This window comes from Phoca vitulina, unplaced genomic scaffold (genome assembly GCF_004348235.1).
Source record: "Phoca vitulina isolate PV1807 unplaced genomic scaffold, GSC_HSeal_1.0 scaffold9, whole genome shotgun sequence".
NCBI lineage: Eukaryota > Metazoa > Chordata > Mammalia > Carnivora > Phocidae > Phoca > Phoca vitulina.
Window position 1 is genome coordinate 53,486,826 of NW_022589712.1, and position 23,921 is coordinate 53,510,746.

At 42.0% G+C, this 23,921-nt stretch overlaps 1 protein-coding gene across 1 annotated transcript in view; it reads right to left on the reverse strand.

The window, feature by feature from the left end:
- The window catches only part of CRYBG1 (crystallin beta-gamma domain containing 1), a 45,681-nt gene extending 22,088 nt beyond the window's left edge, over positions 1-23,593 (reverse strand). The window contains exons 1-7 of the mRNA XM_032408141.1: positions 22,890-23,593; positions 15,925-18,250; positions 12,952-12,999; positions 12,748-12,866; positions 10,955-11,120; positions 8,396-8,535; positions 2,021-2,147 (exon numbers count right to left, since the gene is read on the reverse strand). Coding sequence (XP_032264032.1) covers positions 2,021-2,147; positions 8,396-8,535; positions 10,955-11,120; positions 12,748-12,866; positions 12,952-12,999; positions 15,925-18,250; positions 22,890-23,578 — 3,615 coding nt within the window. The 5' untranslated portion in view covers positions 23,579-23,593. The remainder of the gene's footprint in view (positions 1-2,020; positions 2,148-8,395; positions 8,536-10,954; positions 11,121-12,747; positions 12,867-12,951; positions 13,000-15,924; positions 18,251-22,889) is intronic.
- Positions 23,594-23,921: the final 328 nt, after the last annotated feature.

Sequence of the window (23,921 nt, forward strand, 5' to 3'; positions counted from 1 at the left end):
GGTTTTGCAACCCGTGGCTTACAAAACTGTTAAGTTCACACAAGTTCACAATATGGTCTGGAGGACTCTTGAAATAATTCCATGAGCTGTTGGGTAGAATTTAAACTAGCCCAAAGGATGGGTCTATGGGGGTTGTGATACTTTCATAATAAAGTTTTTGTAAATCACCAAAAAACCCACTAAAAAGAAGCCACAGAAAAAGGTATTATTACACAGAAATAATAAATGGGGTAAGAGTTAAAATCGGCAGCGGGAAAGTCAGGAGAGTATTTTCCACTGATATAGAACAGCTTTTTTTTTTTTTTTTTTTTTAAGTGCAGCCAAAGGTGCTCAGATGCACCAAATGAACTGTAATTATAAAGGAATGTTGCTGATTTTATCAACAAACCAGAGTTTAAACAACCAAGTGCAGTAGCCCCCCATTATCTGCATTTCACTTTCCAGTTTGTTACCCGCGGTCAATCACAGTCTGGAAGCAGAGGATCCTCCTCCGGACATACTGTCCGAAGAAGGTCAGGAGTAGCCTAAGGCTGCGTCACAACACCTATGTTCCCCCACCTCACTTCACCTCATCAGGCAGGCACTTTATCATTTCACTCCATCACAAGAAGGGCGATTATAGTACAATAAGAGATTCTAAGAGAGAGGGACCGCATTCACAGGACTTTAACTACAGTATATTGTTATACTTGTTCTATTTTATTATTAGTTACTGTTTATGTCTTACTGTGCCTAACTTGTAAACTAGATAATATATAATTTAATTTATAAATGAAATTTTATCATATAAATATAGGAAAAAGACAGTATATAGAGGGTTTGGTGCCATCCATGATTTCGGGCACCCACTGAGGGTCTTGGAAGCTATCCTCTGTGGATGGGGGGGGAGGGGGAGGACACTAAGTGTACTAAGCACCCTTTCAAAAGTATCCTTTTCCAATGCCATAAACTTCACAGTTTTGTAAATTATTTGAAACAGCCTTCAAAACCTGGGACAATTCTTTCATATATTCACAAAACTAACTAAACTTTGTTCTTTGAAAGTAAATTTTAGAAACAAATCATTTATAATGAAAAAGTCATTTATAATGCAAATGAGTTTTGCATGAAGATCAGCAAACATGGAGGTAGTTAAACCACAGGCTTTGGCAGGAGAGGTAAAATTAAGACAAAAATTATCTCCATGACTTTCTAATTTGTTTCAAACTGACTCTAGAAAACAACCACAAAGTGCAATTTCAGAAACATGTTTGTCACAAGAGCCGCCCTGGTGGCACGGGTAGTTAGTGAGCACCTCTTACCATGTAGCACACACTGTGCTCCGGGGACAAGACAGGTACAGCCCGGACCCTCCCAAGGCTTAGAGTTTAGCAGAAGAGATAGAAGGAACACAACAAAAGACAGGGGGAGGGGGGAGGAAGCACAGGCTCCTCTCTAAGGCAGATGCTGGGGGCACAATAGTCACACATCCAGCCCCAGGGCCCCCCAGGCTGCCCCCCGCACCCTAGCCTCTGGTCGCTACAACTGGGCTGGTGCCCACCTGCCCTGCCCTTCCCCAGCTCCGCCCGGGCTCAGGCAGAGCATTCCCTGACATCTCCATCTAACATGGTCCTGTGTGGTTTTTAAGACCCAACTTGATTGAGCATGAAGCTCTCCTAATCATCCCTCTCCTCGGTCACATCACCTCCAAGGTGGACTTCATCTGTCCTTCCTGTTTTTCCACAAGGGTTTAGCTCTTCACGGTCTTCATTTCTTAGACCTGCCCTGGGCTGCAGCTCTGCGCACACACGTGTGGCTCTGCAAGGCTGAGACTGCCTCAGAGGCAGATGACACGGGCTTATCTATTTTTCCATCTAGAGCGTCCGGCAAGTTATCCTATTGTTTCTGTCTAGCGAGAGGTTCCATCTACCACAGATCTGCGTTTTTAAAACTATGCTTCAGAGTCACAGCCTGTGAACTATCAATGTCAAGCTGACAAAGCATCAGACTCCAGGAACATTTTGTTAGGTTTCTTTTTTACCATTTTCAGAGGCCTCATGGATCCAATGTACGCTTCTTCTGTATCCCAGAAGGACAAGTCGGGGTATTCACCAGGTTCCAGGACAAAAGGCACACCCTGAAATCCAGGTTCTTCATAAATCAGCCACCTAAATAAGCACCAAGGAAGAAAAGACAGGACTCCTCATTTATTTCCATGGCACACGGGACCCTACTGAGAAAGGAGAGGAGGGGTGTGTCTGGGCCATGTACGGTGACACTCGGGTCTTAGAGCAACCCTGGGCTCCCAGAGGACTACGTCATTATATGCTCCTCCTCTGGATCTTTAACCTGTCTCCTTGTGGTTTTGTCCACTTACTTTAATTTATATTATGAATTGCTTCAAAGCCTTAATGTCTCTATCACTTCAAGAGAAGTAGTCATTTTGTAGCACTGTATGTATTTGGAGAGGCCCTAGCTAGGAAACGCAAGCTTTGTTTTAAAAGGCAACATCTCACTTGTAGCCAAAGAACCAAATGTTCCACCTATTCATTTGTCCCGGTGCCCAAAACTAGTAACAGGAAACAACTACCTAGAGCTTACAAGGAATGCTGCCTGGAATTTGATCCATGCAACAGTGCTATGAGGTAGGGACACTATTGTCCCCATTTTACAGATGAGGTCAAGTAAATTGCCCAGGGCCACACAGCTGCGAGTACCAGATGCAGGGCTGATCCAAGCCGACTGCAGAGCCAGCCTCCTAACCATTTTTTGGTAGCAATTTTTCTCATTCCAGAAAGTACACATAATTTACGCTTTTTACAATGACTCAGGATCATCACTGTGAGCATGACAATGCACAATGGTTCCCTGGGGGCTTTGGAGGTCTAGAAGGCTGCTTGTTCCCAGGTCCAAAAGCTTTTTTGAGTTCTTGGATCTGATTTTTATGGCTTTTCAATACCACGCCCTTTTATCAGGCTTGTCAGCTGACACTTCCGCTGCGGTCAGAGACCCAGCCGCCCCATCCTCCCACCATGTGCTAGAAACCCGAAAACCAGAAAACCACGCCTGTTAGAACTGCTTCTAAACACTGCGCACCGTCTTGTCACTTTCATAGTTCCTGGGAGAGTTCTGGGAAGGGGAGGTTGTGGAGATGGGACGTTTACATAAGGGAGGTATTAAAACACCCCCTTTATACACAAATATAGAATTTTTGGTGATCACTTATCCTCTCCAATTCCTTGTTAGCCTGGCTAAAGTCTTAGCTGGGGAATTCCATTATCCCCAGAACACTGTGCCAAGAAGAGAGTGGCCATAAATAAAATCTTTTACCAGCAAAATGGGCCTGATTCTCCCTCTTTGACTTCTTCTTGTTCCCAATTTTGGCCCAAGGCACATTTTGGGTGATGGGTTTTGTTAAAGATTCCCTTCGATAAATCAGTAGCTTCTCTAGACTCACTAATTACACAGGGATTTACAATCAAAATCGTACTGAAGACCCGTCAACACACACACACACACACACACACACAAATGTTGACAGACTGAGTGGTGTATGTGTGGGCAATCAAAACGAATTAATCCACATTGTTAGAAGTCAGGGTGATAGTTATATTGGGGGTAAGAGGATGGCAGGAGGAAGCACAAGTAAGGGGACTTCTGAGATACAGGCTGTCTTCTATTTCTTGATCTAGACGATGTATACACTTTGAAAATTCACTCAGGTTATACACTTATGATTTGTTGTGCACTTTTTTTGTACAAATATTATTACATACACTTCAATAAAAAATTAAGGCGGAAAAAGGCTTATCTTTTAAAAAATAGCACTACAATGCCCTAAACCACAAGAAAACGGAGGCTAAGAGTGGGGTCCTTTAAACCTCCTTGGGTTTGAGGCATGACAGGCAGGGATGTGTTACATATTTCTTAGAGCTCAAAGCTCTCGCAGGCACACTAAATAATGGCATTTTGTCAGAAATGGTGCTATTAGGCTACTGAGCCAAGGGCCGTGGGGTCTGACTCCTCACAAGTGAATGGGTGGAACTTTTTATAAGCTCAGCAGACGGCTCATAAGCAGATGCTTGGGAGAATCTGAGGTATTGCTGAGCACAGGACCCCATTCAGGGGGGTCTTCCCTTCTACAGTCCGAGTTGAGGGCATTTATTCATCTGATACTAAACACTTCACTTTTCTCGAAGCATGTGATTTAGTCACATAACATTTATAGAAAGGAGGTAATCTGGGGTAAAGGGGAATTTGTCAAAAGACTGAACACAGACAGACACACTGGGAAAGACGGTGTCCTTGATGAGCAGGAAGGAAACTCAAACCCACACTTATCAATGTTGGGTGGATTTTGGAATCTGAAAACTCACACACAGAGCATGATTCATTTTTCCTAAGTTCTATTCCAACAAGATACATTATTCATGAGGCCAGCAGGAGAGGGGGAAACTATCCTTAGGTAGTGTTATTTCAGTTTCTAAAGGTACTCATATTTTCCCATGTACTTAGGTAATGAGCTTTTACCTACATTATGAATAAACAGTACAACTATAAAGTGTGAGCTTTTTTAAAAAAGTGTTAAAAAATAAATATTATTTCAACAACACTCATTTGTATGTTTATAATGGCTATCTACATATTGATTAAGAACATTTTGTAATTATTCTTTCAGAAATACCTTTCAGCCACACAAGAAAAATTGGTCTTCTCTTGTTCACTTGTTCTTAAACAGACCAAAAAACCCCCACAGTATTTCCAGCTGGATCCTCAGTCTTTTTCTCCAGACATGGCTACATATGAGTATTGGCTATTTATACAAACCAACTGGATACTCAAATGATTAAATAGGAATATGACAATTTGAGGTTATTTTAGAGGGTGAGCTATGAATCTCAAAGGGAAAAATGTCCCTTTACAGTGGAGAGTTGTAGGAGGCACCAATTTTAAAAATTGTTTTTAAGTTTAAATTCAATTAGCCAACACACAGTACATCATTAGTTTCAGATGTAGTGCTCAGTGATTCAGCAGTTGCGGATGACACCGAGTGCTCATCACAGCACATGCAGGAGGCACCAGTTTAACCAAGCAGCCAAACTCAGTGTGGTTCATAGGGAAGCTGGCTAGCACATGCCCCCCTGGGAGGCAACGTGACTCTGTAGCAGGACCCACACGAAGGGTCCTGTGCAAAGCTGCATCTGATCATGCCTCTAGACCTCACCCGTTCAATACAGAAAACTGGGGCAATAGAGGGACAGGGGAAATGATATGAGGAAATACTCAGAGACAAAACCAGATTGTGGCATATTCTTTAGGACAGCTGACCTAAAATCTTTCAGGGACAGAACTGTAACATAAGGGTATAAGGAAAACACAAAATTCCAGAGAGCAGAGGAGTCAGGGCGATGGGCCCAGGGTGGGCCACACAGGGTGTGGTAGTGCTGGTGATGGTGAGGTCCTGAGTCAGGTGGTGGACACACAGGGATCTGTCTTAGTACCAGGCTTCATAATTCACACATATCTATCTTCTTCTGTATCTATCAAGTATTTCACAATAAAATTGATCAAAGAATATTTGGCTATTAAAAACTGTCCCTTGACTTCAGAACATCAGCATTCGAGTAACTGTTCTGCTAACAACTAATCCTAACCCTGACAAAATGACTAAAGCCAGTCTTCCTTAGTTAAACAATGGTGTTGGAACACATGCTCTTTATGCTCCCATTAAAGTTCTAAAATTCTTTGGTTTTATTAGAAATTTATCCCCCCCTCCCCAAGGTATACCCTCACTTCTGGGAGGATGGGTATAGTATTAGCCAGGTATTAAAACAAAAGCTTAAAAACAAATTACACTCAATACAATCTGAAAGGAAATTTTAGAAATTTCTCATTTTCCCAAATAAGAATTTGACAAGAAATGCCCTTCTTTTCTGTGTGTGTAGAGAAGTTTCACCCACAGTAAACGGGCCCTGGAATAAATCTCCTAATGGAATCTAAGGAAGTCCCTCACACAGCAAAGACTTCTCTCCTACTGGTTCAGGGCATCAGTGTGTCAACAGAAGCAAAATGAGCTCAGTATTTACTATCAGTTGAATTCTCCCAACCCATCAAGACTCCCCTTGGAGATCTATGAAAGTACTAATGACCTGTTCCCAAAACTAACCAACCAAGTTCAAGGACCCCAACTTTGAACTGACATCGAAAGCAGCTTTCTATTATCCTAATGGCAACAGAAATGAACGACCATCAAAACTGGACGCTATGGCAGGTCTGTGACCGGCCCCTGTGAGAGGAGTCAAACTCACTGCAAAGGTAAGAGACGTTACTTAGGTGTAGCTCATTACGCTTCGACAGAGCCCAAGCCTGAGTCATGAAACCTTCCAGACGCTGAGATTAACATATAGCAGATGTCGATCTCCTTCTTTTCTATCTCCTTCTCAATTTAACAGTCATACTTTGAGGAATAAGATATACAGATCTCTTTGATGTGGAAAGAACAATTAAAGGCAGCAGGAGATGAAGCCCTTGTCTTTGTTTAGATTCCTCCTTTCCTTCCCAACCACCAAATATAAACATGCCCAGGGCTCAGATGGCTTCCCTCCTCCCTTTGAGATCTGTCCAGCGCAGGATTTAAAGACCCTCTCCATGCGGCCCACTCCTGCTTTCTGTGTCCTGCTTGCCTCCTGAACTCCGGTGCCCCGTGCCCACTCAGGCTCCTGTACTCTCACTTGAATGTACAGTTGGCCTGTCCAACTTCCCCTCTCTAAAACTGAACTCCTGTTTTCTCCATCACAATAAATGCTGGGGTCCCAAACCCTAGGTATTTCTCAGCCCTTCCCACCTCACATACAGTCTGTTGGCAAACGTTGACCAGGACCAGTTCTACCAGGAAAATGTATCCAGAATCGGACCACTTCCCACCAGCACTGTCTGAACCACTGAAACCTCTTGCCTATATAATAGCAATTGCCTCCTAACTGGCTTCTCGGTTTCCACTCTTGCCTCTTTACAGTCTATTTTCTACATAGTAGTGAGAGTGAGCTTTCCAAAGCACAAGTTAAATCAAAATCCTCCCAGGATTACCCATGTCACTTGGAGGAGTCTAAAATCCCTCCCAAGGCCTACCGAGGCCTCTCTCCCATCACGGTCCTCCTAGCTCACCTCCTATCTCACCTCCTCCTCCAGCCACCTTGACCTCCTGGCAGTTCCCCAAACCCACCCAGCAGGGCTTTGCAATTGCTTCCTGCCTGGGACTCGGCCCCTGCCCTTCCCCCCCTCGGGCATCCCCAGGGCTGACTCCCTCGCTTCCTCCAGGTCTCCGCTTAAAATGTCACCAGAGACCTTTCCTGACCCTCCTATCTAAGATGCCACTACCACGGTTCCTCTCTCTAATGCATGTTTCTTGTAGTATTTACCCTGTGACACATTAAACAGGTATTGTCTTATGCATACCCCATTGACAAAAACTTTTGAGTCTTCTCTGAATATATGAATATCTATAAAGGATACACACTAGCACATAATATATTATGAATTTAACAGAAAACATACACAAAAATAAAAATTGTAAAAGGAAGAGATTTTAAATGAAACCGAAAGCAGCTTCGGTGTGTTTTCCTTGCACCTCAGTGGCTGTGTTTCACAGCCCCAAGCTGTGCACTCCCCTTTGGAGACTACCGTACTCAGGACTGGCACCTGCACTTTCTGTCCTGATTTCCCCCATCTGAGATATTCCCACTTCCTTCAAAATACTCTTGCAGTTTCCTGTGATTTGTGAAACCAACATCCTAGGGGCTCTAGACAGCATTGTGTGAAAATGTTCAAGGAAGGAAAGTACCACGTGTGTTAGCCTCCGTCCCTCCTGAGATATCAGGAACACATGCTTTGAATTACCTCCTTTGGATTACCATGAAGGTAAAAGCTGTGACTCAGCTCAGAATGAATCAGGTTCCTCTGTGATAAGGAAATCCCAACATTAAACATGCAGTTTTTTTCCTCCCGGGCACTTCCCCCAAGAAATCGTTATTGTTTGTAAGAGAGCTGAATCATAGGAACACATGTACAAAAGAATCATAATTTTATGGGCCTTATAACAACAACAACAAAAAACCTTTTTAGTCAATAGCTACTTAATAGGACAACAGATCAGAGTATCTTAAGTCTTTCCAGTAGGACACTCACAAAAAGCTTCATTAAAATTGTATTCGAGGGGCATCTGGGTGGCTCAGTCGGTTGGGTGTCTGCCATTGGCTCGGGTCACAATCTCAGGGTCCTGGGATTGAGCCCCGCATCGGGCTCTCTGCTCGATGGGGAGTCTGCTTCTCCCTCTCTGTCTCCCTTTGTGTGCTTGCTCTCAGTCTCTCAAATAAATAGATCTTTTAAAAAAAAATTGTATTTGAAACAAAATACTTACGTGCCCCAATGTACTTTAATGGAACAAGTCTTCTGCATTATACCAAACCCCTGCATCTCTTCAGTGTCATCAAAGTAAGAATTTAGGAGTCCTAACCCTTCCGGTTCAGTAAATAAGTCAATTTGACTAACTCTGTAATCCTGAAGAGAGAAAAAAAAAAAAGTACACATATTTAATAATTACACCATGTACTTAACTTTACAATAAGCTCATTATCCTTTTTTTTTTCAAATAATTAAAATAAATTTTAAATACACATACATTTCACAGAGCACTTGCCATCTATCCCTTCCCCGTTTTCAGCCATGACTTAATAATATGTGGTCTTGCGGGGCAGCCATGTTGCTTTAGCCGTCTAGCTCAGTGTTACATTCAAACAAAAATCCCCAGAAATTTATTTCATTAGAGTTCTGGAACATATTTATTTCTCTTATCCTCACTGAAGTAACTGCTTGGCTTTCCTTGGTGATTGGAGTTTTAGTTGCTTTACTTGGACATGACCATCCAAGTCCAGAGGTTCTCTAGTCCATAGAGGGGCTGCATTTGGGGCCTTCCTCAACTGCTGTTTTATGCCTATAAACTCCCTGCGGTAACTCTCTTTGACTATGGACCAAACCGCTATGATGTTGGTTTGGTCTAAGCTGTGAAAGCAATGGTACACATTTACCGTGATTTACAAATCTCTATACTATGGTCAGTGTACCATGCCCTGCCCATCCTGCCCATCAAACACTTCAAAGGTCTCTGCTGGTTGAGTGCCTAAGTGCTATTCGAACACTTATTGAACTTTAATCTTGCTGAGCTAGGTGAACTGAGATACAGAAGAAATGACACTTGGGTAGGTTCAGGGGAGGCTCTCTTAACCATTACCAAAAAGAACAAATTTAATAACTAAAAAGGTGACCTTTTCAATATGTTGTGATTTATATTCATGTTTCAAGTAACCATAAACATAATCTGTAAAAAGAAAAAAATCATAATATATCAGGAACCATGAATGTATCCCTATCCTTTAACATGACACCATTCAGAAAAATTCATCCCAATAAATCAGCAATTTATAAACAATTAAATGCACAAAAATGTTCATACAGCATTATTTAAAATAGTAACAAATCTAGAAACAACCTTAAGTTCCACGGAAAGAAGGTAAAATAAATGATGGTACATCATTTCTTGGAAAACCCAAACCATATGTAGTAACATGAAGAGCATGAATTGCATTAAGTTGGCTATTATCAGGCAAAACAGGAGGCCCCTCTTTACAAAATGCTGCACTTCCCTTACTCTACCCTCCCTGAGTGCCTCTAAATCCCCACCCATCAGAATCTGATACAGTTACACATCAGTGAGAGATGTTGACCAAAGGGTGTGTAATCTTCAGGGAAACGGGTATGGAGAGAGAAAAAGGATTGAGAACTACAGTTTTTTTTTTTTTTTTGGTTTGTTTGGTCTTGTTTTGTTTTTTCCTTAAGTGGTGGAGCCCAATGTGGGGCTTGAACTCACAACCCTGAGATTATCATGATTACAACTACAGAAAAAGCAGACTGGAATATGGCCAAGACAGAGCAGAGAAGTCAGAAAAAATAAGAGAGGATATCTCATGATGGTGGATTGGGATGATATGTTTAAACACTGCTTTATTACCAATATTAGTTGAGCCATAAATAGAAAGTACAGGTGAATTATCCCATTGACTATGACATTTTTAAACAGGGATCCTCATGTCTTCTGTAAGATTTATCACATTATGTACTTAAAACTATTAAAAGATAAATCATTTAGAATACCAGTGATCACTGAAGTCCCTCAGAAATGTTGACTTAAGAATCAAGTGGCATTTTCCTCTGCCAAAAACTGTTACTCATTCCTACTCATTCTCATTTTACAAACATTCCTTATCTTCCTATTCATCCAAACGCCCATCTCTGTTACACAAATGGGGTTTTAATCTTCCACTTGGAAGAGACCATTACCTAGATTTTTAAAGGTAAAGAATCATCAATTCTCAACAGCCACACAGAAAGACAACTTCCTCACCAACAAATAAGGAACCAAGACATTTTAGCCAGTCCCTAAAGTGACCTCAACTACCTACTGTTCTTAAACCCACATGAAACCCCAGAATTGAACTTTCAACTGGATTATTTTGGGATTATTTATTTTTCCAACATAGAATTCCTATAAGCCACTCAAGGTAATCAGAACTTACACAGCAACCAAAAAACAAAGTAAAAGAAAAATCTGTTCATATAGAATTCATCCAAATCAGGTTATTAAGTAAAATACATTTTGGAGATGGGGATGAGGGACAGGAGTGAGAAATTAACCTTCAAGATTTATTATGAAAAAAATGACTAATCAATTAAATGTTTCTTTTCTAATTCAAGTGTACAAACACTGAAGTTATAGCAAATATATTCATAGAGCACCAATCAAGTATTTTTCCCAATCACTTATTTCATAAAATGAACTTTTCTCTCAAAGAAAGAATCATCCCTGGCATTCAATAAATACTTGCTGAATGAATCAATGGATTCTGGTTTTCCCATAACCTACCTGGACCACATGTCTGATTGAACCAATCACCACAGGCTTAGCAGACTCGGCCTCCTCGTTTCTTTCCAAAACATCTTCTATACCCCAGAGACCAGAGAGTTCCAATTCTCCTTCTTCTAAGGGGATGGAGTGCCCTTCAAAATTTGGTTTCTCATACAAAATCCAACTAAGAGTAAAACACAGTGAAACTATTAGCTGGTGTTGGTGAGAGAGGTTTTGATGACTCAAATATTCTAGCCAATAGCCTCCCCCCACCCCGTCCCCTGCTTCCCTCTCCTCCCCTTCTCTTCTCTCTCACATATTGTGGCCAATTATCATATATATACTGGCCAATTCTCTAGTAATTAAAATGTATAAGCTCTAAAACTAAATTTACTGGGCATAATTAAGCCTCTGAAAATCCAAAAACTGTATCAGGATCTTAAAGAACTTTTGGTATCAATATGAACATCGTAGAGTTACTAATGTTCTATAGAACGGTCAGTTAGCAACCAGTTAAAATGGTAATACATCAGATAAATGGACTTTTCCTAGAATTCTTTTTTCTCCTTATATATGTAGAAAACAATTCTAGAGGGATTTTACTTATATTCTAGAACTATATCAATGGATATATTGATACAAAGTACTATATGCATGGTAATGGAGAGCATTTTAAAAAATATCCTTCCCAACAACAAACATCCAAACACTAAAGAAAATCTCATATCAATATACGACAGTGCTGCTCTTAGATGCTTATGCTTTTAAGGATGAGCCAACAGAAATTGAAAAGAAAAAAAAAAAAAAAGAGCACTGGCGCCTGGGTGGCTCAGTCGGTTAAGCATCTGCCTTTGGCTCAGGTCATGATCTCAGGGTCCTGGGATTGAGCCCCGCATCAGGCTCCCTGCTGAGCGGGGAGTCTGCTTCTCCCTCTCCCTCTCTTTCTCTAATAAATAAATAAAATCTTAAAAAAAATAAAGAGCACTATTATATTAAAAACAAAATTTATATAACATTTGTTTTTAGTGTTATTTTCGGTCTTCAAATTTAAGAACAAAAGCTAATTATATTTTTGTGATGAATGTGTTGAATACATAGAAAAACGTTAAAATATCTAAAACCTAACAGGAAAGATGCTGCATATATAATCAAATGAAAAAAAAAAAAACAAACCTTACTAGTTTTTTAAACCACAAATATCTAAAGCACAGTCTTCTTCATCTCAAACAAGATAGGTATCAAGATAAGTCCTTTTGCCAGATAAGTGATTTATTAAAAATGGCTTTTCTTAATTCAAGTTCCTATGTATTTCCTAGAAGCTGTCAAGCTGGTAAATAATTTTTTCACCACTTTCTTTAATCAAAACCATCAGTTGCTGAAAAGTTGGAAAATAAATTTTAGGTTAGTCATTCACACTGTCTTTTCTTATGGAACATTTAAAATTCTACCAACATGACTAGCATAATTCTTCCCAACCTCACTGAAAATTCATAAAGACGTGTTAGTGAGGACTCCCACGTTCAGTAGTCCCAGCCAGTGTGATGTGGGGGGATATGGGAAAAAGGAAGTTGTACTGCGGCACGGGCCGGACTTTTCTAGCATAAACAGGCATCACCTCTATAAAGCAGAAACAGGGTTAAAAAATGTAATTTCTTAGATATGAATTTCCTGTAATACCCCTAAGACTAGTATTTTCTGCCCTTTACATTACTAAAGACATAATTTGAAATAAGTACTGAAGACCAAAAAGGTAACTAAAAACATAAAACACAAACCGTCTAAAAATCAGGAACAGAAAGCACCATTCTTACCATCCTCTGACGACCTTGACGATTACCACCGGAGAGAGGCTCCAAGAGCTGCAATCCTCAATGTCACTGAAAACTTCAATGCACGTGTCAGAGACATCCGGGTCCCTGTAGATCACTACCTACAAGAAAATGAAAGTGGCAGCAGATGGTTGAATGGTATCAGACCAAAATAAAATCTAGACTAGAAACAGAGCATCATCTTACCTTTCCAGGTCGGGGATTGATTTTATTTGTAAGACTTCCTCTAAGTGTCTGTAATCAGATGAACAAAAACACAACAAATTAAACTTTGTGTAACATTCCGCAGGGTTTCTCTGCCCATGATCAGTTAAGATCATATTTATTTGCCTCATAATTCATCAATTTTGAAACAATCCACCGTCATCTGTGCAAAGCTATATTAAAGCTCTCTTTGAGTCTGCATTATTAAATTGAGAGGTTTTTCTCCTCTAAATGTGCCATTTCAATTTCTCATTTGTTTGTTTGTTTTTAGAGAGAGAGGGAGGGAGGGAGGAGTAGAGAGAGAGAAAGAGAGAGGGAGGGAGCAGGGGGAGGGGAAGAGGGAGAGGAAGAATCTTAAGCAGGTTCCACACCCAACTAGAAGCCTGGTGCATGGCTTGATCCCACAACTCTGAGATCATGATCTGAGCCCAAATCAAGAGTCAGACATTTAACCAACTGAGCCACCCAGGCACCCCTCAATTTCTCCTCATTTTCCACCAATCTAGAAAAATCAGGGCTGAAGAGTCACACCTATGCTTTATATCAGTTCACAGAATAAGAATTCAGCTAAGAAATTATAATTCAAATAATCTCTGTATAACATCAAATAAAGAGAAATTATAAAGTATTAATCATGTATCTAGAAGGAGCTACATCAATTTTATGTGTTCATACACACACCTTATCTGAATCTATAAATATTGTCTTTTCATTGTAACATCTTACCATCATATAACAAGTATTAGTCTAAATAAAAGGGTGCTTATGGTATACATCACAATGTATATTGCACATAGTATACTTAATCCTCCCGTTTTGAAGGACAAAATATATTTTTGTATGGCTCCAAAACTAATCATTTTCAAGAACATCTGACAAGACCATTAAAACCAAAAATGCATAAGGTAATAAAAATAGTAATTACACATGAAAAAATATTATAAAATATAGACTACTTTCAATGCTGACCAGGATGCTTATTCTAAGGACGGCCTTTGATCTGATGCACTCTTGCATCATAGTAGAGTATGCCGAAGACCACAGGAAGGCCTCAGTAGAACACTATTAAAAATAAAAATACCATCTACTTATTTATATATATATATACACATTAGAAGTGGATAAGCTGAAGAAAAGGCCTGAAATTTAAAACAAAATTCAGGTAAGACAATAAAGATAGAATAGTCATAGAGTAAACAAAACCCAAGATCTAAGAAAAAAAAATTTTTTTTTAACCATAAAAAGACTCAGAGAAAATATAAAATACTTTGTTTCCCCTTTTTACTCCACTTGGCTTGATTTTTCAAGGGATTCCACAGGGAAACTGTATATTCTGTTGTCAGACTCATCAGACTGCTCTCAAATAAGAGAAGTGATCTAAGAATTATTAAAAAGAGAAAAGAAGGCTGTAATGAATGGAAAGTAGACCAGTGGAAATTTTGTGCTTGAGAGAAATACCTAAAAATCTGATTTCTGAGTGCTACCGGCTGATTCGGTTTTGTTTGTTTACAGCAGTGGTTCTCAAAGTGTGGTCCTGGGGCCCTTGGAAGATCCCCAAGAACCTTTCAGGAAGTCAATGAGGTCAAAACGCTTCTCATAAGAAGAAGAAGGTATTTTCCCTTTTCAGTCTCTTTCTCTCTTTCACTCTCTCACAAGAGTGCGGTAGAATTTTCCAGAGGGTCCAGGACATGTGATGACACCACTGCTCTGATGATCAATGGAAGGTGTGCTCGTGTGTTCTCATGCTTTAAATTTTTCTTACTGTTAGCTTCTAATATAATCAATTCCAGTAGGCATTCCTCATGTGAACAAAAGCTCTTTGGGGCCCTCAATAATTTTTAAATATAAAGGTGTCCTGAGACCCAAAAGTTTGAACATTTTTGAAAAGGGGGATCTGAACTTCCGATGGACACACAAACATATGTTTTGAAAGAGCTTCCAAAATGATATTCTATGCTAGGCTTGAGCCAAAGCCCACGCAACAAACGGAAACAGGCTGCAGTACCCGTTCAAATGAGGAAGAGGGCATGGTATCTTCTGGTGGATTACCCTGTGCTGCAGAATGGTCTACACTGGCCAGACAGCCTAGTTCACAGAGTGGGCAACAGGAATGCAGAGGCCCCCTCCTGTTTTGGGGCTAGCAGAGCTGCCCTCTCGAACTTATATTCTGCCTTCCTCATTCACTGTCCTCTCTCCATTTGAGTGTCATGCTTGGTAACAGAAAGACACACAATTCACACCAAAAACTCAGTAAAAAAAAAAAAAAAAACAACTTCTGGAATTCGGATAAAAGAAGATGGAGAAATCATGACTGTTCCTCAAAATCATATTTTGCTGCCCTCTCTACAGTATTAAAGGAAAGATCCAATGTAGACCAAAATTCTTTCTGCCCCAACAGCTTGGTAGGAAAAACTCTTTCCCTGATGAAACTTCCAAGTAAAGAGAAATGACTTCCTGAATTGCATGGGATAAGTATCTAATGTTACATCTAATGTAAGAGTGAATCTTACATCACAAGAGAAGGGTTAGGAATAAGATTTCTTGGTGGGGCTTTTCTGAATAAATGAAGAAGCTTTACAGATCTTCAAAATTCTAAGCAGAGCACTGAACATTTTCACACAGAACTAGGTAAGAAAAAACAACTTGTGGGTTTCTGAACTCTCAAGGTAACTTACCTACACCTTTCAGAATACAACATATAAATTCATAAGCCTTAAAATATGTATAGCTTAGTTTCCCCACTAGAGTACCAATACCTTGAAGACAGAAATCTTAGTAGTTTTCTCCTTGGCCCCCAGCAGTCCTTTATACACATAGTAGGTTTTCAATGTGATAAATGAATAGAAAACTATCATTCACACGCACAGCCATTTAAAAGAACATGAATGGCTCATCACCCCTCTCTCCTCTCATTTTATAAACACCCCCAATAAATGGTAATATGTTGCTACTTACGGTTGTATCTGATAATGACATTGCAGAAAAAGACATGTTTGGGTCAAACCGGCTGGATTTGAAAAGACTCATGAAGTCCGTGTCGCTATTTCCATAGTTTGGCAAGTTTGGCTTAAGAACACTCTCGACACGATTAGCCTTTTCCAGATCATCACCGTTCTTCAGTTTAGAAAATTCAGAAAATTTGGTTTCTGGCAAGTGTAGGTTGCTTCGTGAACCCAGGTCTTCTTTGGTTTCCTCTTTGGGCAGGTATTTCTCCATGTAGCTTGCGCTTTTCAAACCCGAAGGAGACGCATTTGTCGAGTTGAAGTTGAAGACCTTTACATTGCTGGGTGGAAGGTTTGGCTGCTCTTTGTCTGCACCGCAGGGCGGGGCACCCTCAGCCCTGGGCGGTAACGCCGAAGCCTGAGAAAGAGAAGTGTTCTGAGGAGTGCTGAAAGATGTGGTCATGGTGCTGACTGATGTCACAGAGGGAGAAAAGATTTTGTCTTGTGGTAAAGAAGGCAGCATGCTGGAAAAGAGTGCACTTTTTTCTAGCCTGGATCTCTTGACTCCGCCATTGGGGACATCTTTGTTCTCTTTGTCATTTGTCTCCGCAACCGTCGAAGGTTCATCTTTCCCATTAGTGTGAGTGTACAAGGACTTGAAGAGGATACTCTGCTCGGTGGATGTGCGTTTGGGCCTCAGGTTGGATTTTGTGTAAAGGTTCTGCATCAGATGTAAAGCTGGTGACATTTCTGGCTGGCTTTCCTTCTTCTTCCCCAAACCAAAGGTAAACACATTGGGATCTAACACCTTTTCTAAATTGTCCTCATGAATCGGAGGCATGACAAAGGGAGGGGCAGGCGAGTTGGGCACCCTGGCCTTCTTTTTCTTCTGAGGCACACAGACGGTGCTGTCCATCTTTTTGATAATTTCAGTGAATTTTTCCATATCCGAAGAAGAATCAAATACACTGTCATCACTACCCGCAGAAATGTTCAAAAGACTGGCAGGGCTGGCCTGGCCATTCACAACATTTTGATCTGGCCTTTGAGGAGTTTCCAAATGATCTCTGCTGCCAGGGTCAGCCTTCAGGGGTTTTCTATCACCCTGACTTCGAGCCCATATAGGCAGAGCTTTCTCAGATTCTGGTGGCATGACTTGTGGGCCAGATTTTGCTGCATGTTCCTCTTTGCAATGAATGTGCTTGGGTGAGGGGCTCTCACTGCCCAGCCCTTCCTCTTTCTGGGGAGCACAGCTTGCAACAGAAACCACTTCAAGGTCATGGTTGTGACAGCTTGGCAACTGTGCTTCTCTAACTTCAGAGCTCTCAGAGATGACCTGGGAGCCCACATCTTGGGTGCTCTCCACGGGGAGCACAAAGGACCGGACCTGGACCAGGACCTTGGATGGATGCTCCATTCCCACAACTTCTGGGCTGTGCTCTGTGGACAGAGGAGGAGGGCTCGCTGCTCCTCCTTCTCTTCCTCCTGCGGGTTTGGAGGGCGGTCCTTTCTCCTCATTCTTATGTGACACAGGCAGAACACATTCATGATGGTTTTCTGACACTTCTAGATCAGTGCATGGAACATTGCTTCCGGGAGCTTGAACACGTGTGTCTTTGGGTGAGGGCTGTGAGAGAAAAGGCCCGTTAGGTGACTCAGATGGGGGCTGTGAGTCAGAAAATGTATCCTGTGGCTTTGGTCTGGCTGTTGGAGGGGAATCTTTGGTATCAAGAATGGCGGGAACAGCCTGTGCTGGATCAGTCATATTTTCGAGTGCAAGTCTTTTGCTGTCTGCAGCCTTTGAGTCATCCTCTCCTAAGGGCTTGTGGTCCACAGGAATCAGAGCAGTAACCACTGCTTTGGAAGGGCAGCCAGCATCTGTTTGCACTTCTGCTCTATCACCCTGGTTAAGCGGAGAACCAAGAGCTGGACCCTCGGTAGGCTCAGCCTCCATCCCTCCTGCACTGGGGCTCCCGGCTGCTGGCGGGATCTCCTCCTCCGTAACTTTGGATTCTGGCGAGGTTTCCTTCGCGAGCATACCATTCTGGTGACTATCTGGCATTACTTTCTTTTCAGATTGCTCCATCTCTTTGACTTTTTTGGTTAAATTCAGCTTCGCCCTCCCGACAAAGTTTTTATTACTGGTAGGAGTGTTCCTTGTGCCTCGAATGTCAGCATGTCTTGGGCTACTGTTGGCCCGTTTGTTTTCAAATAAGGAGATTTTGTTGGCAGTGTTTCCTTTATGAACTGGCTGGCTAAATGGATTATGCTCATTTCCCAAACTGTCAGGATTCTTAGGAGTTTTAAGATTTAGTTCCACATGTTTGGGCTTGGCCGGGCTGCAAAAATAAAGCAGTAAGATAAAGTTATTGACCTAGTTTTAAAAAGTGAACATACCAATTTATTATAAAACATTTATTATTATGAAAAGCCAACATCTTTCTGGTAAGTAACATTTGTTTTTTTGAGACTATTTTAAAACAATCCTAAATACACTATCAACTATTTTTAGTGGATGCTTTGCTTCTGTATGATAGATGAGAAAATTTTATAGCTAAGAAAGTCAAGAGGTGGGAGGTTAGCAAGTTTATCAAGTATCTAATATGTGAGCACAGTGCTCAATGCTAGAGTCAGAAGACATCTTAGGGCTTGAAGGACATTAAACTGAATTTATATATTTAATGTACTCCCTTATTTTAAATACGTAAATGATTTCCCCAAACATCAATTGTGTATTTTTATTTTATTTTTAAACATTATTTCAAAGGGCTAGATTACAAAAATATTTATCTATGATTTACCTCTTTGGATATTTTATCCCCTTCATCTTCCTTCATATACCTTTACTCTGATTATATAAGTGTGTTCACTACAGAACATTTGGAAAATATAAAAATGAAAAATCACTCATACTCCTACCACTCAAACAATCTCCCTGTTAACATTTTAGTATAATTTAGTTTTCGTGTATACATACTAAAATATTTTTAACAGAATTGGAATTATTCTGTTCATAGAGTTTCAGGTCTTGTCTTTAAAAAAAAAAAAAGATTACTTAATCTTATATTTCACATTTTTCATTTTCAAGTTACTAAAAAATTTGAAGTTTTTCATAATGTCTGCATAAAAGTTTCATCATATGGATGTACCATAATTTACTTATCAGTTACTCAATTGGTAGTTTTGTCACCTTTTTGGAGGCAAAGGGAGTCTCCCTTTACTCTAGAGAGAAACTATAATGTTTCTTGGTTATTACCCCCTAGTGGAAATCATAAATCTTTGAAGGTATGCACTGTTCTCTTTCTGAGAAACAAAATGTTCTCTCTATGACATTCACCAGCCCTGGTTCTGGCTCTTAAACTGATTATCTATGTGAGCTTGGTCAAGTTAACTCACTGGACTCGCTACCTTCTCTACCTGGAAAAAACAAACAAACTACATAGTTTAGAACAGAGCTGGTCCTCTCCCCACCCCTACCTTCCCCAAGGAATGGCTGAAGGGATTCTTGGGGTTCTCTTCAACAGTTACAGTGCGGACAATAGAGCTGGAGGGCCAGAGCTGGGGCCAGCCCCCCTCCTTTCAACCAGAAGCACTTCTACTTATCTGTTTCATATATCACTTTTATATAAGTTTTCCTAGAAGAATGGGCTCCAAAGCTAAACACAAAAAAATGTCTGAACCATAGGCCTAGTGGTTTCTGAAATGAAGAGATAATAACCACTAACAATCACGGATTGACACACACGTGACAAACACTCTGCTTGCCTAATGTACTATTTTATACATTCTCTTTTAAGAGGAGGAAGGTGAAGCCTAGAAAAGGCAGGTAATGTGCCAGAAGCCATATGCCCAGTGAGTGATAGGGCCAGGGTTTGAAACCAGGCGTTCTGGTCTCAGAGGCAATGCTCCTGACCACTCCACACTCCTGCACCCCCAGACCTCAGTGGCCAAATCTGGTTCTTTCCAGCTTTACCTATGCAAGAAGTCAATGAATTAGCATGAGATCTGAAGCAATCATACTTTGGAGGCCACCTTGATAATGAAAAGTAGAGACACACAGAAATCTCATGCTGCCTCCACAAGGATTCATTGACCTTCAAGAAAGAGGAAACTTTTGAAGGAACAGGCAATATGACTTTGGGTGAGACACCTTATCCTTCTGGATAAAATGAGAAGACTGAAAAGATTTGAGAAGTCCTTCCCAAATATGGCATTAGGAATTTAGATTTTTATTTTTAGGAATTTGATTTAAATACTAAATTTGATATACTCTCATGAATTTCTCTTAGGCGTTGCTTTCCCCAGTATCCCCGTAAGACAGCTAGGCTCCCTCATGGTGGGTGCACAGCTTAAATTTAAAAGGAAAATTAACTTACACACACTACCTTGAAGATTAAATTCCAAAACCAGTGGAGTAGAAATGGAGAGCTTACAAACGCCATCAGCTAATGAAGGATGTTCACATACCAGTACATATACATTTTAAAAATTCTCACTAATCAGCTCAAGGAACAGTCAAACATCAAAGCATATCTTACTATGTAAATGGAAAACACCAAAGGTTAGCCAACGAGCTACCTTAAGGACAGGAAACACATCTGCACATTAAAGATTTACACCAAGATCAAAATATATTTTACTACCAAACTTTCTGTGTTATTAAGTTCTGCGACTAAGAGTCACTACAATTAACCTAGAGCAAACTGATTAAAAGGAAGGCTTCTATAATTCATGTTTAATGCCTTTATTATAATGTGAGCGGGGAAAATAATCTGGTGTCTTAAAAAGCCATGGCTAGGAGAGGAAAATTTTCCTTATTCTAAACATAACCATTGTTAAGAATCTCAACATTCAATACTTGGTACAGAATTGAAGATGTAATTTTTCTAACAGGATCAAGAAACTTGCTGTATAGTCCTTTTTCAGGAAATATAAAATAATTTTAACTAAAACATCAGACGCAAATTGTTTTTAAAAATAATCTGAATAACATTTCTTCTTGAAATACAATCAGAGGAAAAAACTGGGGGAAAAAATCCATTAAACAGAAAAAAACGAGAAGGAATTAATTTCCCATTTCAATAGTTTGCTAATTCACCAAGCGTGAAGCCCTGTGGAAAACACAAGCCAAATGCCTTGCAAAGGGAAAATTTTAGGTAGAAAATAATTGGCACAGAGAAGACGTTTGATTTAGTGCTTGTACCGAAAACAGCACATGAAGAGTTCATTATAAGAACGTTTCCCAGGTTTGTTTACCCTACTCCTTGTAACATTTCTGGTTTTTCCACTGGCCTTCTGCAATTGGAAGGCAGGTAAGGCGTCCTTACACAGCTCCATAGCAACATTTCTCTAAGCTCACACTTAGGAGGTCTGAATGTTCAGTCACACTGGGCCTTCTACAAATAATGGGCATCATTTACTCCGGGTTACTTCTCTGACACAGCCGTTACAGAATAAATAGCTGGCTTTATCAAAGGTCTCCAGGTTGGCAACTGGGGAGGTAGCACACATTACTCATAAGTAGGTTCTCCCTCAAGCGTTTACCAAACAGACTGCCTACTCTAAAGCTTACTTACTCAAGAATTCAAATAGAATAAAACCATTCGGTTTAAGAATCAAAATGCTGTGAAAATATCAGCTCTTTTAATAAATGTGCAAATGTGGGAAAAACTTGCGTAGTTTAGATATTCATTTTTCACAGGCGCTAGCTGGGAGGTGGGGAAGTGAGAGTGTGGGAAGGGGAGAGGATCTTGAGTTTTATAGCGAACCCTCCCTACCCCATCCACCTATACAAACCTCAGTTAGCCTCAAGGCACAAGCCCATCTCCAAAAAGCCAATGGTGATTTCTCCTGCTTTGCACTTCCCCAGACTTTACAGCAGATAACCCACTCAGCAGTTCCCTCAGCCACCACCTCATAGTTATTTATCTGCATCTTGCGTGCCAGAGTGGGCCATAAACTTCGCAAGAGCAATATACTGAGTCACAGTCTGACTTTTTCCTCATAGTTCCTGGCACAATACCATGCACAGAAGGCACTCAATAAATATTTGGGGGGAAAAAAAATCAATGAACTTAATAGCAGGTAGTCAGTCTGTTGTTCAGCTTGATCCTTCCAATGTGTCCTTTGATTTAACAAAGTCCCCCAGTAAGAACACTATTCTTTCTTCATTTCAATAACTAAGAATTACTCTTCAACCTGGGGGCAAAAATGCCACTAACCCCCTGAACATTCTAAGGAGGGGAATTAGAAATTTTAAGTTGCACTAAATTCCAGAAAAAGTTCTATGAATTCTCTTAAACCCACACATGTCAAAGCTACTACTGGGTCATAATGAACGTAAGAGTTTTTGCTCCATGTTTCCAGATCCACTGCATAGGTGTTTTGTTTTGTTTTGTTTTGTTTTTAAAGATTTTATTTATTTGACAGAGAGAGACACAGCGAGAGAGGGAACACAAGCAGGGGGAGTGGGAGAGGGAGAAGCAGGCATCCCACGGAGCAGGGAGCCCGATGTGGGACTCGATCCCAGGACCCCGGGATCATGACCTGAGCCGAAGGCAGACGCTTAACGACTGAGCCGCCCAGGTGCCCCCACTGCATAGGTGTTTTAAGAATGCCCTATCCAGGAATGCTGGTGTACATTTTGAATAAAGGATTAGCTCACGTCAGGCCAAGCGGTCTTCTTTCAATTGTTGATGTAAACATTGAGCCTCAAGAACATTCATTCAACTTGAACATTCATTCAACTTAAACATTCTATCAGAACAGTAATTAACAACCCGGCTAGGCTCCCGAAGTGTCATCTTCTTAAACTGTGTTAACTGGCCCTTCACTATCTCCGTTTCAACATAGAGGGGAAAACTCGGCGCACAGATAGTTCTGCCACAAATGCAAAGACCCCGGAGCCTCCCAGAAACACCACCCAGAACGTCTGCCGACACCCACAGCTCCACCAGGCCCCGGTCCGCGGCTACTTACAGGGTCACTTTAGTGGTCACTGTCGACCTGCCCGCACCGAAATGGTGCCTGGGCTTCAAGCCGTCCGCGTCAGAACCACCGGCCGATCTGCCCAGCTCTTTGCTTCGACTACCTTCTCCCCGGCTGTCGAAGTGGTTGGGGAACAGGCCCCTCTTGTGCTCGGGCTTGATCTCTGGCAGCAGCGAGCTGCTCTTGACGGTGAGCTCGCGGGGGACGACCCGGGCCGCCTCCTCCCCGTTGTCCCCCGCGGCGCCTTTGGCGGTGGGATCGGGCGCTGGCGCCCTCTTTGGGGGGGACTCCTTGGCGGGAGCCCGAGGGCCGTGGGCAGGCGAGGTGGGCGCGGCCTCGGGGACGCGGCTCTTGCCCCTCCTCTTGGTGGGGGACGAGGCCGGCGGCGTCTGTTTGCCCCGGTCGGACTCCCCGCGGAGCGGGCCCCTGGAACCGGGGCTGGACTTGGACTCCGCGCCCGCAGCGGAGGCAACGCCCCCGTCGGGGGCAGCCCGCGGAGATTTCACTTTCTTTTCCGCGGAGCCGTTCTCCGTGGCCGCGTTTGGCGCCACCTCGTAGTCGAACACCGCGTCGTCGCCGCCCGCTCTCTCGGGTAGCGCCGTGTCCGCCCCGGGGGAGTCGGTGGATTTCTGCGACCTTCTCCGCCGGCCCGACCTGCGGCCGCCCGACCTCTTCTCCATATCGTCAGAATCGCCGCAGTCTTCTGCGCCCGGAGTAATCGCGCCCGGCTCGTCCACCTGTGCCACCTCAGTCTTGCTCAAGTAGATGTCCAAAGTTAACACGGTGGCGGGGTGGGCGCGCTCGCCGGGCAGGCCCTGCAGCCCTCGGGGCCCGGCTTTGCCGTCTGCCTGCGCCGAGTCGGAACAATTCCCTTCGCCCTCTGCCCGAGGGTCACCTGGCGGAGCGGACGCGTCCTCGGGGGGCCGGCTGCACGCGTCTTGGGGCTCCAGAGAGCCTGCCCCGGCACACACACGGGGGGCTCTGTCAGCGGCCTCGCCTCGCCCCCCCGCGGGCCGCTCCCCG